General features: G+C 33.4%; 1 protein-coding gene across 3 annotated transcripts; it reads left to right on the top strand.

Moving 5' to 3' along the window:
• Positions 1 to 1,795: 1,795 nt before the first annotated feature.
• On the top strand, positions 1,796 to 12,121 carry LOC117926930 (E3 ubiquitin-protein ligase COP1-like). 3 transcript variants are annotated; one of them, XM_034846255.1, is made up of 13 exons: positions 1,796 to 2,317; positions 3,213 to 3,290; positions 4,021 to 4,176; positions 4,530 to 4,886; positions 5,520 to 5,677; positions 5,787 to 5,852; positions 7,375 to 7,453; positions 8,248 to 8,403; positions 8,900 to 8,998; positions 10,099 to 10,203; positions 10,744 to 10,923; positions 11,402 to 11,512; positions 11,717 to 12,121. In XM_034846255.1, exons 1-13 carry the CDS (start codon positions 2,003 to 2,005, stop codon positions 11,885 to 11,887), a joined length of 2,031 nt encoding a protein of 676 aa, XP_034702146.1. In that variant the 5' UTR covers positions 1,796 to 2,002; the 3' UTR covers positions 11,888 to 12,121. The 3 variants fall into 3 exon arrangements, with proteins under 3 accessions (XP_034702146.1, XP_034702148.1, XP_034702147.1); XM_034846256.1 differs by having other exon boundaries at positions 2,089 to 2,321; XM_034846257.1 differs by lacking the exon at positions 4,530 to 4,886 and having other exon boundaries at positions 1,797 to 2,317.
• Positions 12,122 to 17,041: the final 4,920 nt, after the last annotated feature.

Here is a 17,041-nt window from a genome sequence, read left to right on the forward strand (position 1 = left end):
AACACGATTAGGATCGTTAAAACCTAATAAAGCAAATCATGTTGGAACTAGAGCACATTTGAAATAAAATAATCGCTCTATTTTAAAGCACCATCAATAATACTACTTAAAAGTAATGGGGTTTGATAGTCATTTACAAGTAGAGACCTAGCTTTGGTGTCATTTTTATTCCAAAGCTTTGATGGGAAGGTCTGTTATGGTGGAGGATTTTAGAAAAAATTTAAAAATAATTAAAATTTTAATACTTGTAGGTCAAAGATAGCATGTAATTGAGTGACAAAATAATACCTATATCGTTATCACTTGTTTGAGAGTAAGAATTAGAGCATGCAACCGATAATGGAGACAGAGATATAAAAAGTGTGCAGTGAGGGTGCTTACAAATCTTAGTAGTCCACTATCAATAGGTAGTCGGTCTTTACTTAACTCGGCCCAAACACCCAAGCATTGTTGAAAGACTCTCATGCCTTTCTTGGTCAAATCAACCTAATCGACTATTTTCGATAAGTTTTTCTAAATTTTTGAGAACTCAAAGAGGAATAGTATATAAAATAATAAATATTTTGGAATCACATGATATTGTTTAAAATATGAACATATTGCTGCTTATTTAACATATATTTTCTAATGAACATGTAAAAATATTTTTTTTCAAACATTTAAGTGGTTGAAGAATAAAATTTTGTTAAACGAAAGGTGATGCGTATAAAATAATTAATATTAATTAGATGTTAGTGATAAAAGTACTTGTTGAGTTGGTGATAACCTTTGAGAGGTGGTGGAGCAAAAATAATATCGACCAAAATAGATGCATATAGAAAAGATCTAGGATTATAAACTAGGGTAGATCAATCAAAAGGGACAAAATCACCATAGAATTACAAATCTAACCTTCTTTTAATATCCTAAAAAGCGACCCATTTCGAAAAAACTATCCCTTCAATGCATTTTTCTTTCAACCCACATTTACTTTGCATGCCAATTTCTTATCCTTCAATCCTATTCGCTATCCTTCAAGGAAGAAAATGCAAATAATGAGAAGCCAACATGAGAGTGGGAAGCCAATATGAGGGAAAAAGTAGAGCAAGTTTCATGATGTCTTTCTTTCATTATAATTTTGAGTTTCGAAAATGAACTTTCATGTAATTTAGTGTATTAGAGTGAAAATAAATCATAAGTGTCTTGCTTTAATTCCCTTTATTTTTTAAAACCACACCCTATTTTTCATCTTATTGATATTATGAGTTGACTTAGTTTATGAAAATGGAGGAAGAAGAAGATTTTTTAATAAAGAATATTGAATTAAGAGATAAAAGGGATTGTGATATTATTTCAATCCTTATTATAACCTTACAGAAAAATTACAACTTCAATTATATAAAAGTTCTATTCAACTTCAATTCTTTTTCAATTTTCATAAATTGAGTCAACTCACAATATGAATAAGATAAAAATAAGATTTGATTTAAAAAAAATAAATGGAATGGACAATTAAGATTTTTTAACCTTATTTCAATATATTGAATTGCATGAACTTAGGGTTTCTTTTTCGGGTTGCCTTAACAAATCCAGTATAAATTAAAAAAAAATTAATGAAAAGTTAGTTCTTATAAAAATTATTATATTTATTTATTTATAAATTATATTTATTTTTAATATAACTAAAACCTTTTAAAATAAAAACGACCCGACGAGAATAGGGGTAAGCAATCGGGGTGGGTTCGGATGGTGGCCCCGTACGTTCCGACTCGGCCCGTTGGTATTCCGTGTTCCTACTCCAAATGGGTCTCAGTGGGCCATATCTCTCACACTGCGTCTCTGTGACTTGCAAATCCCGAAGCGTTTGAGCTCCAATCTAGAGAGAGACCGCATCTCTGCAAGACTGTAAGTCTATAACTAGCAACGATTTCGTTTCTTCTGTTGTGAAAGAAGAGAGAGAGAGGAGTGTTCATCTTGCTATTGCGAAATATCTGGAAATTCAAAGCTCACAGGCTTGAGAGAGATGGAGGAGGTTTCAACGGGTGCTCTGGTGCCTTTAGTGAAGCCAGTGATGACTCCCTCAACCTCCGTAGCTCCGACTGAGGCCGCCGGATCGGCAGATGAAGAGACGGCGGAAGAGGTTGGGGTCTCCAACATGGATAAAGACTGGCTCTGCCCTATTTGCATGCAAATAATCAAGGATGCGTTTCTCACGGCTTGTGGTCACAGTTTCTGTTACATGTGTATCATCACTCACCTTCAGAACAAGAGCGATTGTCCTTGTTGTGGCGTTTACCTCACTAATAATCAGATTTTCCCTAATCGTCTTCTCGATAAGGTCGGTGAGTTTTTGTTGATTTGGCAACGGATTCTGTTTGGTTGCTGAGAAAACTGATAAAAAGAATAGAAAATTATTGAAAATGAAAGTAGGAAAAATACTATGTTCTGTGTTATTCCATAAGTTACTTCTGTTGTTTATTGCTGGTTATTTGTTCATATTGAAATCTTGAGTTTAATTTCGATTTTGGCTTCAGTTTTTTTTTTAGAGAAATGGAAACTATCACCTTAGTTGAGTCAAATAGTTGAATTGGCCTCAGTTTTGTTGCAGTTGTTATTAAAGAAAAAAGTAAGATTTTAATTTCTTTTGTTTGCCTTGGTTGTCAGGAATCAAGCAGAGCATTCTGATTCAATAAAAATTCATATCTAAAATCAGATTTTGTGATTTATATACCATAAGAATTGGTGGTTTTTGTAGCATGCATTTGAGCTTGATGGATGAAAATGTCATGGACTTGGGCTGGATTTAATCTATTTAGTTGACTCAACTAACACCTTCGATTATTTAATGCAAGCGTCCATTGCTACTTAATTTGGTGCTTCATTTCAATTCATTATATTCTAGCATAAGTTTGGAAAAAAGAAGGGGGGATTCTTTTCATTAATTTGGCCAGCTGATTTGTTGGTCAACTGACTCTAAATTCAACTCTTAAACCTCAAATTCAGTAGCTTCCTTGCATGCGTTTCAATCATTCTGCTTATTTATTTTCTTTTTGGTTCAATTGCTTGTAGAAGGCTGCAAGTACTAGTTATATTTTTACTTCTGTTTGTAGCATGGGAAATTATTAAGCTATTTGTAAATTTGATAATATTATCTAAACATGATTTATATCTCGAGGTGTTTTACTTGAAAATGCAGCTTATCGTTATACGGTTTCTCTGTACCACATTTGTAGCTATTGAAGAAAACTTCTGCTCAGCAAATATCAAAAACCGCATCTCCTGTGGAACAATTTCATCATTCATTAGAACAGGTCGGTTATTATTCATACTATAATATTTTTTATTATCCTTTTGTATTTTCATTTGCATACTCATGTCCAAATTCTTCTCATAAAAAGTTTTAGGAATTGATTATACAGTAATAGCAACAATCATTCTTTATTGTGATTCTACAGCTTGATCCTGTGTTCGTTCTTCTTATTTACGTTTGATTTCGTTTTTGTTTCTTGTATTCTGTTACTCATAGTTCATTCTGGCATCCTATTGGCCAATGAGTTGAATCATCATCAGCTCTATGATCTGCTTAAGATATAAACTTGAAAGTGACCTTTTTGGTGGGTCATTTTCAACCTGGCTACTATAGTATTGCCTGGTTTCCATCAATGCAACCCATGGTCTGTCTATGGATGTTAGAAAATGGATTTTCTAATGAAATTGATCTTCCCATTGAGAATTGAATCACCTTGGGAGGGACACTACGTATGTCTCCAAGACAAACACTCGACCATACTTAGTCCTTTATTGAGTTTTAACAAGAGTTCATTCTTTTTTATGACTTGAGGGAGCTATGTAAGATGTGTGATACTGTAAAATAGGATGAGTCTAAAATAAATCCATATAATTATAAGAGTGTTTGTCCATTTTATCCCTATTGCTGCCTTAGTCCACCTTTTGATGTCTTATGCAAATGCAATGAAGAATGTATCCATTCAAACATATAAAAAATTAGAAATGTGATGCTTTCTTGTGATCCTTAGACAGGGATGTGAAGTGTCAGTTAAGGAGCTAGACACCTTATTATCTGTACTTACCGAGAAGAAAAGGAAAATGGAGCAAGATGAAGCAGAGAGAAATATGAAAATTCTGATGGAGTTCTTAAATAGTTTAAAGATGCAAAAAGTTGATGAGCTAAATGAGGTACGTTTCGTTAAATTCTCCACTTTCATCGAATAACTTTTTCCTCTTGTTTAATTGGACTAAGTGATTTTTATTTATTTATTTGGTATCAAATATATGTCGTAACTTGTGAGATCCACCTATTGAAATATGGAAGAGTTAGCTTCTCTTACTCCACATAGCATATGATTATTGATTGTTCCATTGATCTTCTCATGGACTTAATGGAATTGTTTGCCCTGGGTTCCTGCAAATGTGCTTCTGATCTAATCTTGACCTGCTTTAGGATTACTTTTCTGAAAACTGTCTTTGTTGAAACTTTGAACATGGATTTATAATTAGGTCGATGGATTTCATTTTTCCCCTTTCTGTAGACACAAAATGATCTCCAGTATGTCAAGGAGGACATAAATGTTGTAGAGAGACATAGAATAGAGTTGTACCGGGTGAGGGACAGGTACTCAGTAAAACTGCGGATGCATGTAGATGATCCTATGGCAACAAAACCAAGGACTTCATTAGTTGGTAAGAGCAGCAGTGGTCTTGTCTCCAGTTCTCGGAAAATACAAGGAGGGATGGCTTCAGGAAATTTGCAAAATAAGCAATTAGATGGAAGGGGTCAAGCAAGCTCTCAAAGCCTCCACAGAAAGGATGCCTTGACTGGGTTGGATTCACAATGCATTAATCAACCGGGGGTGGCTGTAGTAAGAAAAAAACGCATCCATTCTCAGGTTAGTATCTTTCCAGGTTGTGTTTGCTGAAATACCATTGGTTGATTTTTCTCTTACAGTTGTTCTGTCAGACTGTCATTACTAGTCATTTGAGAAGTGCAATGTTACTTGATGGCTGGGACTGACCAGCCAACTGCCTATTGCCTGCTTGTTCACCTTGTGCTGATCAGGGGTTTAGGATGTATCATGGATTAAACCATATTTTGGCATGTTCTGTCCAAGACATTGATCCTCACATCTCTGGTTGGGCCATACAGATAAAGGATGAGGTCTCAATGCCCGCTTTGTAGACTCCCTATGTGCTGATTTGCCTTTGATAAACTGTTCTTGGTAGACTTGGCTCATCAAAGCACTATCCCAACTGCTTGGGTTTGCCCCACAAATCTTTTGTTTTCATGCATTCAGGATTCATGTTCTGAACTGTTCTTGGTATACAATAGCAGAAACTTCTGGTCAGACATAGGATATTTCTAGATAAATTTGGTCAAAATACCTGCTGCCATGATGCATGCATAGGTATATATCCACAGCATAGAGACTTCATGGGAAGACAAAACCTCGAAAAACTGCTGTGAAATTTTACTTTCTCGTTTTTTGCTAGTCTGGATCATTCTCATTCCATGTCTGCTGCAGTTCAATGACCTCCAACAGTGTTACCTGCAAAAGCGACGGCAGCTGGTGAACAAACCACATAAGCAGGATGAAAGGAATACCAATGTTATACACAGGGAGGGTTATAGTGCAGGTCTTGCAGATTTTCAATCTGTGTTGACCACCTTCTCACAGTACAGGTCATCCTTGGTTCATTTGATAGAAAATTTTCTGGCTTTAGCTATGTTTCGATGCTTTTGTTTTCCTTACCTTCAGCTTTATCTGCACTTTTTTGTTCATATGGAACAGTCGACTGAAGGTCATTGCTGAACTCAGGCATGGGGATCTTTTTCACTCCGCCAATATTGTATCAAGGTGAGATGATGTCTTGCATATTCTGCTTGCTCCTTAAGGTTCAGAATTTGGGACTATGAGTTGAGTTGTTCTACTGGAAAAGATTGCTCAGATGACATAATTGTGCATCAAAATTTTAATCTGTCTTGGTGCAATTGTAAAATGAAACTACAAAGAAGTGGTAATTTTTGGATTCCCTTCTCTCAAAAAAATTGTGATTTTTTAAATAAGCTTAAAAAGAAAAGCCATGATTTAGTTAATACATTGGCAGGAAAAGAATTTGTTTTCACATCCAATTAGTTCATTCATTTTCTTTATTAAATCTCTCTTCCCTCCCTCTACCCCTGCCCTGGCCCCAAGCCCCCCAGCATTTGGTTCACACAAAGCTGCATGTGTTGAGCATGTGCCATTATTAGTTCTCAAAGTATTATCTTTCCACCAACCCTAACTTCACATAGGATAAATGTTTTTCAAGTCCACCATCATATTGGATGTGTATTTCATGCTTGTTATGGATACCAAATAACAAGTTGGATTGGATACTGAAATGCATCTGGACAATTCTTCAAATTACAGTTTCATTTATAATATTCATTTTTCTATTAAAGAAATATTAGGTTATGGATCAGATGAGTATCTATATCCAATCAATATGATAGAGATAATAGTGTGACATGCATGAAATGGAAATCTAATCTTGTGATGGCTTGGCAAAGTATGATTTCCACATAAGTTATACACTTTCTTACGCCAGCTGTAATTTGGTCTTGATATATCTAATTATAGCAGTGTGTAGTTATAGAATTACATTTTTTTATTGTTAATGTCTTCTCTCTTTTGGCTGTTAATGGAAGTAAACTTGAGTAACTTTTTAAATTTACCTACTATACACATTTAAGGTGATTAGAAAATTTTTCTTTTTCTAAATTAACAGACCTGGATTTGAAACTGAATGTGAACACTTGGGCGCAACTCAATCTTTGGGGATGCTCAAACTTGGTTTAATCTGGGTCATACAAAATTGATTGGACAAATAAATTCCATCCCTTGTGATTGGTATCTTTTGGTGTATGGGTTAAGGGAAAATATGAGTTATTTTGTCAGTTAAAGATGTTGCAAGGATACAATTTTGGCTTCTAGAAGTTAAGTAAAACATGCCTACAATAATAGAAGATGGGACCCTTATTAGAGGAGATTGGGTCGAATGCTAAAATAGGATTCATGTAGCAATGCAGCTGGTTGATTCTATTATTTATTTCTGAGGAAAAATATTGGTTAATGATTTGGAAACATGCTATTGGAGCTACAATGCGCTGTAAATCCTACAGTTGGATGGATGAAAGGGTGGGTCCTAGCATGGGACATGCATCATACGATGTTTGTAATTTAGCTTATGAGCAAAGTCAGATCTAGATTGTTATTTTTGTTAAGGTAAATTAACAAACACCATCTAAGTTGTTTGTATGTGTGTGTGCGTGTTTGTTATCTGGTATTGTGTGATTATTAAATTACTGAACTTGTCATTGCTCATGCCTTATTTCAGCATAGAATTTGACTGTGATGATGAGTTGTTTGCTACTGCTGGAGTTTCAAGGCGCATAAAGGTTTTCGACTTCTCTTCGGTAGGTTATTATTCTCAACACCTTGTAACACGGTGTTTGTGACACATTTGTGTTGCTTCTTTATCACTGAAAAGAAACTGTTACAAAGAGGTGTTTGACAGGAGAATAATGACCAACTTTTCCAAATCTCTCATGGAAGTGGTGATGCTTGTGTAAATGATGACAAACCTTTCTTTGATAAGCAAACTAGAAATGCATTAGCACCAAAACAGGGGGTCAAGCAAGGTATCTGAAATGTCTACATGAAAAAAACCATAAAAAGAAAGAATGAATGCCCAAAAGTTTGAACCGCACATTACATGATTCATAGAAACAAGAAAACCACACTTTAGCTTGCTACTGCTCCGCAACTAAAGGCACAAAAATACAGAGTATAGCAGAATTCATACTGTAGCTTGCACAGGAATAGCTCCAAATCCCTAAGGGTTCTCCTATACCTCCCTTTCCACCTAGTCCACATCAAACATTTTAGAGTTGCCACCCACATCCTTGTTTCTTCTATCAACAAGCTTTCCTTTTGAAACATTCTTGAAACATACCTGGGGAACATCAACATGTCCCCACCTGCTATAGCAACAGTGACCATGACAGTGAGGCAATTCTTGTAATGCAAAAGTAGAAGATCCAATGACTCCCCGTTCCACTGTCTAAACAGTAGAATATTATTTTCATGGGGAAATCCTTCTCTCTTGTTTGCTTAGCTTGGTCATATGGTCACAATAACTGATTATTATAGTAAAATAATTTTGTCTACCGCTGGTTTGTTGATTGTTGCCTTTTCTCTCACTTTCCAGGTTGTGAATGAACGTGCAGAAGTGCACTGTCCTGTTGTGGAGATGTCCACTCGATCCAAACTTAGTTGCTTGAGTTGGAACAAGTGTACTAAGAATCATATAGCTAGTAGTGATTATGAGGGAATAGTAACTGTCTGGGATGTAAATACTCGACAGGTAATAAGAATCATATAGCTTGAGTTGTATTACTTATACCGTCTTGGTATACATCTTATATTCATATTTGCTATATGGTCAGTGGCAGTCCCAGGGTCAGGCAGGAGCCATAATGCCCCCATAATTTGGAAGTTTCCCCATTAAGATAGGTAATTTATGGTTTCCCTCCAAAAATATGATCATATTATGGAATGCTTCTCATGGGCTCTAAAAATTAAATAATGTTTAAAACTCCTTAAGAAAACATGTATTTTATAATGTTAGCCCTTGAGAATTTTTTTTTACTTTACCCCAAATTTTGTGGTATATTTGACTTTAGCATCTAAATAATTAATGTTTCTACTTAGGTCCTTTGAATGAAAAATTCTGGGTTTGCCACTGACTATAGGTTTGTCCTTGTATATATATATATATATATATATATATATATATATGTATGTATGTATGTATGTATGTATGTATGTATGTATGTATGCTAATAAATGTTTTTTATCAGAGTGTGATGGAATATGAAGAGCATGAAAAACGGGCATGGAGTGTTGATTTTTCACGCACAGAACCCTCAAGGCTTGTATCTGGCAGTGATGATTGTAAGGTATTGCAGAACACTTAGTATACTTTAAACCAAATCTATCTTGATTGCTTAAGTGATCTAAGATACCATGTTTAATTGCTAAAATAGAAAAATGAAATGGATACATGGAGAGATTATGCATCTATTATTTCCATGAACTCTCTAGGAAAGCGTGAAGCTTCAATCTTGCAAATTTTTGCTTAACCCTTTGTCAGAAATTCCTAACCTGATGATGCATTTGACACTCGAGCATAGGGTTGACTCAGTGGAGAACAGAGTTTAGCCAATGGACTTTGGTTACTAAGCCACTCTCCTTGTGAACCTAGAAACCCGGATCATGCTTTAGTCCTGCATTGTTATTATGCAGAAAAAGTAATTCCTAATTACTTACATTTTAAAATAATTTGATAGGCAAATGTAATATCTTTTCTGGGTAATCAATGCATGATAATATATTATAACTGAAAAGAGATATAAGGGAGCACTGTGTTTGTGTTACAGACAATGTAATACCTCAGTTCATTGTCACATGCACAATAGTAGAAGTTCTGTACTGGCAACCATGGTCCGCCTTTTAGCCAATTCTTGGTATTGTGTGTACCAAGGCAAGCTTATAGGCAACACTACCTGAATTAGTGACAACCATGGTTTGGAATGCACTATTTAGCTAGTACTTGGTGTGGGCCTCACCAAGGGTTAGCTTCACTGATGGGCAACAATGCCTGCATTTACTCATATGTGCCCCATTCCACCTCCTCCACTTCCTCCTCCTTTGAGTTGTTTTGCCCTGGTGTGTCATAGTTCATGGAATGATCTGAAGAAAAGCATTTCATGAATGATGTGGGCTATTTGCTTTACAACTTGTTTCGCTGACTGTTTAAATCATGATGCTTAGCTGGGAGAAGATGATGTTTAGCTGGCCATTTACAATGCACTTGGTTTTTAGCACATTTCGGTTCTATGTGTTGCCTTCCTCTGTTTGCAATTGAGTAGAAAATTTTATGGTTCTTGTTCCTATTTGAAGTTCATTATAATCAGGGTACTGGGGGCTCCATATTGGTTTGACATGCTAAACTAACCATAGTTTGTATCTGTTATGAACTTATGTATGTAATAAACAGGTCAAAGTTTGGTGCACAAACCAGGAGGCTAGCGTTCTTAACATTGACATGAAAGCAAATATATGTTGTGTCAAGTATAATCCTGGATCTAGCATTTATATTGCGGTATGCTCCTATTCCATACATATTCTTTTATTAATGTAGCTGTAAACCTGTTTTGCATATATTCCTGTCTAAACCTGACAACTTTGTGAGGCCACAGTTTAGTGGTTTCCCTGCACTGCTGAGTGCTGAAACAATTAGGTGCACCATCACGTTTCTACTCTTGAAAGACCATAGTTTGGGTCCAAAGAGATGGTGCAAGATGTCTTTGTGTGCTTGCACTTGCATGTGCACATTCCCACGTATTTGAATCATGCTCTATGAAATCCATTTTTGGATTTGTTTGGTGTGGATCATGGGAATATTACTGGGAACTAATCAGTCTGCAACACAAGGCATGTGTTTTGTTCATGACTATTCTAAACTTGTCAAAATGATGAAAAGTGCTTCAACTTTTATTTTCAACATGCCGTTTTTGAATAATCAGGCTTGAAGTAATCAACCTCATATTATGAAATTTCTATGGTAATCAAATTGCCATTATTACAATTACAACCATGCACGGCCTTTATCCAGTGGCTCAAATTCCTTGACAATTTGCAGGTTGGTTCTGCAGACCATCACATCCACTATTATGATTTGAGAAACACCAGCCATCCACTTCATATCTTTAGTGGGCATAAGAAAGCTGTTTCATATGTGAAATTCTTGTCAAACAATGAGCTCGCTTCTGCTTCTACAGACAGCACATTGAGGTTGTGGGATGTGAAGGAAAATTTGCCAGTAAGTAAAGTCTATATATAGTTTTTTGGTTTCTTCTTACAATTATGGCTTTTAACCACATTATGCTTTCATAACTTAGGTTTCCTAAGAATGAGAAGTCTTCATCTGAGGCCAAAGCGTGTTTACTAGGCTGAGTTAAGAGAGTTGGGGCTTTCATTTTTTCATGTCCCTAAATAATGAAAACTCCATGGTAGTTGGCACCTTAAGAAACAGTTCCCATCATTTCATTCAAAGACAACTTTTAGTAATTTAGCCTCTCTTTCTTCCCACGATAATGCATTTTCCACACAATCAATGGTGTAATGTGCTATGAGTGGTTGGAGGGGGCTACAAGAGAGGCAGAGTTGAACCTCACTTCACTTTTTTTAGTTATTATTACTTTTTCCCAATTCAGTAACTTCATATTGAGACTTCTCTATTCCAACTTTTGAATTATTATTTTCAAGAAATTAAAACTCATTCCAAGGGGTGTTCTTAGGTTCGCACCTTCAGAGGACACACTAATGAGAAGAACTTCGTGGGCCTCTCTGTAAACAGTGAATATATTTCTTGTGGCAGTGAAACAAACGACGTCTTTGTCTACCATAAGGTTAGTAGTACCTGATCTTAAAACAACCAATTTTCATGCATTTTACTATTATACTAAGAATCCATTTGATAGTAATTCTAGGAAACGCTTTTAATATTTTTAATATTTGAAATTTTTTATCATTTAAATGTTAGAAATGCTAGAAATGCTTTTTAAAATCATTTCCAAACGCACTCTAACTCGATTTTGGGGATTCGCTTGCAGGAAATTTCCAAACCTGTAACATGGCATAAATTTGGTTCACCAGATGTAGATGATCTGGATGATGATGTAGGACCTTACTTCATCAGTGCTGTGTGCTGGAAGAGTGATAGCCCTACAATGTTGACTGCTAACAGCCAAGGAACAATCAAAGTGTTAACGCTCTCTGCTTGAATTATGAAATTCTCAGAAAAATGAGAAAATGAAATAAGCAAAGAAATCAAACGGGAATCATCCATGGCCACATTGTTCAACTTGATGGTTGTTATTCTGTATATATTATTGAAGTTCCCAAATTGGTAGGTTTTGTTTGGACTGAAAAGACATTATTCTGTAAATTTCACTATTCACGAACAGATACATATATGAATACAAGCATTCATGAAACTGAAGTTTTCAGATGTTTAATATTGTGTTTAAACTGTGCATGAGCAGATATGAATCATTCATTGAAGATACTGAAAGTTTCCAGACGCCAATTTATTGTATTTTCACTTTATTAACAATCCTCACAGGGGTAGGTGTAATCAAGTCAGGAGGCTTGCTAGATGGAAGACTCAACCAAAGGCATAAAATGATTCGTTCTGTTTTTCTGATCAGTTCCTACCCAAGTTTTGAGTTTTAGATATGAAGTCTGTCCGCCATCACTGGGTTGGCAACAATTGTAATAGAATGTAACCTTCCTCCGAATTCATTGCTTTGTACAATCCAGAATGTTATCACCAAGACCTTCTCTTTTTTTCAGCTTTGAGCCTCATTTTCCCATCTCACATCAATTTACTCTCTCATCCCACATTACTTGCCTCAAACTTGTCCTGATCCTCAGTTTCCTTCTATGCTATTTTCGAAAATTTTGATGGAAAATGTATGAAAGGAAAATAGAGGAAAAAAAATTATATTTAAAGTTAATAGATTATTATTATATATTATTTTAAATTTATTGAACCACTTTTAACTCTTTCATATGAAAAATATTAAATTTAAAAGGTATAAATTTTTAATTAATTTTAATTATATTTTAATTTTTTAAAAAAATTATAGTGAAACCAAGAGAAAACTATTTTCTTTTGTTTTTTCTTTTCTTGATACTTTTTCGGAACGAAACATAACCTAAAATTAGAACAAAAAAAAAGGTCATCTTCTAAGTTGCTTTCCTTACAAATTCCATTCACATGCCAATATGCGATATAAATTCTTTTTTCTCTTAAAAAAACTTTAACATCACCCTTCAGTAACTTTTCAAATAATAACCTCTTATCTTCAAACCCTAAAACCCTCGTATGCTGTTTATCTTCATACATCTCGGTACAATCGTATCCCAAATGTTAAATGCATCTGTTTTTTTTCTTTAGGTTGTACACTTTTTGTACATTTGGAGAGGCTGAAAGAAAAACTATACCAGAAGATTTCTGAAATGATACACAACAACAGACTGCAAACCCATGATGAAAGATTAACCATTTCCTTTCGTTACATCTCTATGCCATATTCCCAAGCAGAGGGAAAAGCAAATATTTAATGTAATAAATAACATGTTAAAGTGAAAGAGAGAAGCTCAGGAGGGATGAGAAAGAAGAACTTCCACGGACTCATTTCACTTGAGTCTTAATGACGGGTGTAGAGAGCGGCCATGACCCATGTCAATGATTCCTCGGACTTGCAAGGTCAAGAAAACTTGAACGGCCTTCGTGGAGTTCAAAGAAAGAAAAAACGAATGTAAGAAGACTAAGCTCAGGAGAGATATCGCCTTACCCTCTATCACACCCTTCGTCCTTTCAACTTGCACTCCTGACCCAGTTGATGAGCAACAGTGGCTATGACCATGACCACCGCTGGTTCATCAACCAAATGAGCCATGGTTAGGAGTCTTAGGACCCAGAGGGCTGGTGAGGACCAAGCTTTGGAGAGCATGGCTGCTGAGGTCCACATTTGCTGTAACAGTGCCATGATAGATGAGGAAGGGTGGTGCACCTATTTATACACAGGCTGGGAGGCAGACTGAGGGTATAATTGGATGTATTCGAAATAAATGGGGTTGATGTGTCATTTTCTAAGAAGGCAGGGACAGGATGGATAATGAGAGTTTGTTTTCTTGGGATTCTGGAAGAATAAATTTTCTCCTCTCCATGGCCACAGTGTGGTTTAATTTCAGTAGTTCAATGTTGGGTTGCTATCCTTGTCTACCTTAAAGTCAAACCCATGTTATACTATTATTATTATTAAGGTAATCTACATCACCTTATATCGTTTGATGGTTTATATAAATTAGGAAAAGATCATACTAGTTCCTTCTTAGATATCCTGGCTTTATCATTGAAAAATAAAATAAAATAAAATTAGACGATATTTGTTTTTTGATTGAATAAAAAAAGCTAACATGTTGACATCGTTCAATATAACTAAAATGAACTTGTTATCAATAGGTTCAATTTAGTTATATTGGATGATGTCAATAAATTATTTTTAGTTGAATAGAAAAAATCAAATATTTGGATTTTTTTTTATTCAGTCAAAAAACGAACAAATCTTATTATTTAAGATACAAATAATAAAAGTGAGGTATAAATATATAGGATAAAGGAAATAAAATAATATTACATAAATACATATTTAACATGACCCAATTTATCATATTTGTTGGTAATTAAGATTATATTTGGTTTGTGAAAAATATTAAAGAAATAAAAAGAAAATGTTAAAGGAATTAAGAGGTTTATTTGATTGTGTATTTAAAAACGGTTTTTCATTTTTAAAAACAAAAAATTATTTTTAAAGATTTCTAACAGACTATTGTTTTTTGGAAACAATTTTTAAAAACGAAGTGAAATAAAAGACAATTTTTAAAAAATAAATAGAAGTTGTTTTATTCAATTTTTAAAAACAAAAGAAAAACATGAGTTTGTTTGATCTTATTGTATGAAACTTATTTTTTATTTTTTTTTAAGATAAAGAATAAAAAATATTTTTAAAAACAAATTTTAGAAAATAGGATCCCATGGGTCTTAATTTTCTCGTATTTGATTTTATTATAAAAAAAATATGAAAAAAAATCAAATTTAGTTATAACTACTTGAAAACTTATATATTTTAAAATGATTTACTCTTTATATTAAAATTTTAAAATATATAAATTAATTTAGAACAATATGTAAAAATAATTTATTGATTTTAAATACATTTTAAAATATTTTTTTCTTTTTTATTCTTTTCTCTGATTTTCTCTGAACCACACGTACCCTAAAAATTTACTTCTTTTACGTATAACAAAGCATTGATGAGAAACAACCAGAAAGCCTTCAAATAAAATAAAAGAAAAAGAGAGAGAAAAAAACCCAGAAATGAATGTGAAAAATGAAAAAGAGAAAGAGCAGTGTGAATTTATTGTAAGTAAGAGAGGCAATGTGGGGTTTGACCATGAATTTTCTAAATCAAGCCAAATTCTGTCCACCAATCCAAAACCATCACCATCCTTGATTTATCTTTATGTTCTGGGTTCTCACTTTCTCTCACTTTCTGGAGACAGAAGGAAAATGAAAGAAGAGAAACAAAGCCCTAGGAATATAAGCTACAAAAGGGTGAGAAGGCAGAGCCACAACTTTATTGACTGTTCCTTTTGTCCCACCCTGCACTCGACTTTGCCATTTTCATACAAAACAAAACCCAAAACCCTAATTCCCATGTCCTATGTAATTATTATACGTTTGCAGTCTCAGAAATTTGTGGTCTGCATTGTGAGGTCCATCTCAATATGGGCCTGCCCATTTACTGCCCTCTTCATACTTATTTACCCTTTTTATCAGGTCCTGGTCGGAAATACGACGTCGTTTTGGGGAGGGTTGGAAATTCATAATACCATATTCTTGTGGGGTAGATGAGTTGGCCTATTTTTAGGGTTCAAAAATTGAGAGGGTCTGATCTAGAGGGGTTAATAATTAATAATTAAAAGTTGAGAGTCTTGAGACTTGAGTGCTCCACCGACCACCTTTAATACCCCACCTGAAGGGTAACTCTCATGTCATCATTATCTTCTCTCGTCGTCTCCACGTCACTCGTTTCCACACTTCCTTTATGGGCCTCCATTTTGGCATTTTCATACCATTTTCTTTTTCTCCTTCTATTATTGTTTTTAAAAACAAAAAAACAAACTATTTTTAAAATCAAATGCCAAACAAACCCTAAATTTTTTAACTCAAAAAAATTTTTATTTTTCATAAAAAAAATTTCTAATTGCGACAAACAAAATTTATTCTAAAAGTATATTATTTTTTTACTTTTTTCTTATTTTTATTAAGATTTTTTTAGCAACAATTTTTAAAAATAGAGAATATTTTAAGCATATTTGCATTATAACAAATCTAATTTAATGAAGAATAGGCTAAAAATAATTTTTCATACACGTGAGTTACCAATAGAATTTTATTCCTAAAAATAATTTGTATAATATATTTTTTTACAATTATTTTTTAAAAACATTCATATATATATCATTGAATTGTTGTAGAAAAGATTGCATGATTAAGGTTATGTTTGGAATTATTTTTTACCATAGTTTTCCATTCTAAAAGATAAAAAACACAAAAAACATGTTTAACAATAATAAAAATTGTTTCAGATTCTTAAGAATATAAAACATAATATTTTTACTAAACATTTTTTTAGTTATTTTTGTTGTTTTTACTTAATTTCTTAGAGTTATTTTAAGAAATAATTATATGAATATGTAGAATAATTAAAAATAAAATGATAGATATAAAAATTATTTAGAAAATATGTTTAAAACATTAAAATTAGGTTAAAAACATTTTAAGGTTTCAAAAGATTTTTGTTATATAAAAGTTAAAAAAATTATTTTAAAATTTTATTTTTCACAATTATTTTCGAAACCAGCTGTCCAATATACTCTAAATCTATAAATTTTATTGAAAAATCTTATAATAATATTTAAATCCATGTTTTATAACATTTTTTAACCTTCAAATCATAGGCTATGCATATTATAAATATGATAACATTTATAAATACTTAAGTTATAACCTAAATTTTTTAAATATTCACCCTCAATACTAATACCATCTTTACCCTTGTAATTATGTAACTTCAACCAATCTTTCTCTTATGTTTTACTTTTAAAACGAATTTAAAATTTTTTCAAAATGAACTATTTTTAGAAAATATAAAAAATTATTGTCCAAATAATATTAAATTCTAAAATAATATCTATGGGTTTATTCCAATAATTTATAGTTCCATCTTAAAATTAAAAAAAAAAAATATATAGTTGGACTTTTATTAAAAGCAATTAGGACTTTGGTGACACTAGAGTTACGT

This window comes from Vitis riparia, chromosome 12 (assembly GCF_004353265.1).
Source record: "Vitis riparia cultivar Riparia Gloire de Montpellier isolate 1030 chromosome 12, EGFV_Vit.rip_1.0, whole genome shotgun sequence".
In the NCBI taxonomy this organism is placed as follows: domain Eukaryota; kingdom Viridiplantae; phylum Streptophyta; class Magnoliopsida; order Vitales; family Vitaceae; genus Vitis; species Vitis riparia.

Coding starts and splice junctions, on each gene's coding strand:
- LOC117926930 (XM_034846255.1), top strand. CDS start 2,003: ATGGAGGAGGTTTCAACGGGTGCTCTGGTGCCTTTAGTGAAGCCAGTG. Junction 5,678..5,786: donor ACCACCTTCTCACAGTACAG/GTCATCCTTGGT, acceptor CATATGGAACAG/TCGACTGAAGGTCATTGCTG. Junction 8,404..8,899: donor GGGATGTAAATACTCGACAG/GTAATAAGAATC, acceptor GTTTTTTATCAG/AGTGTGATGGAATATGAAGA.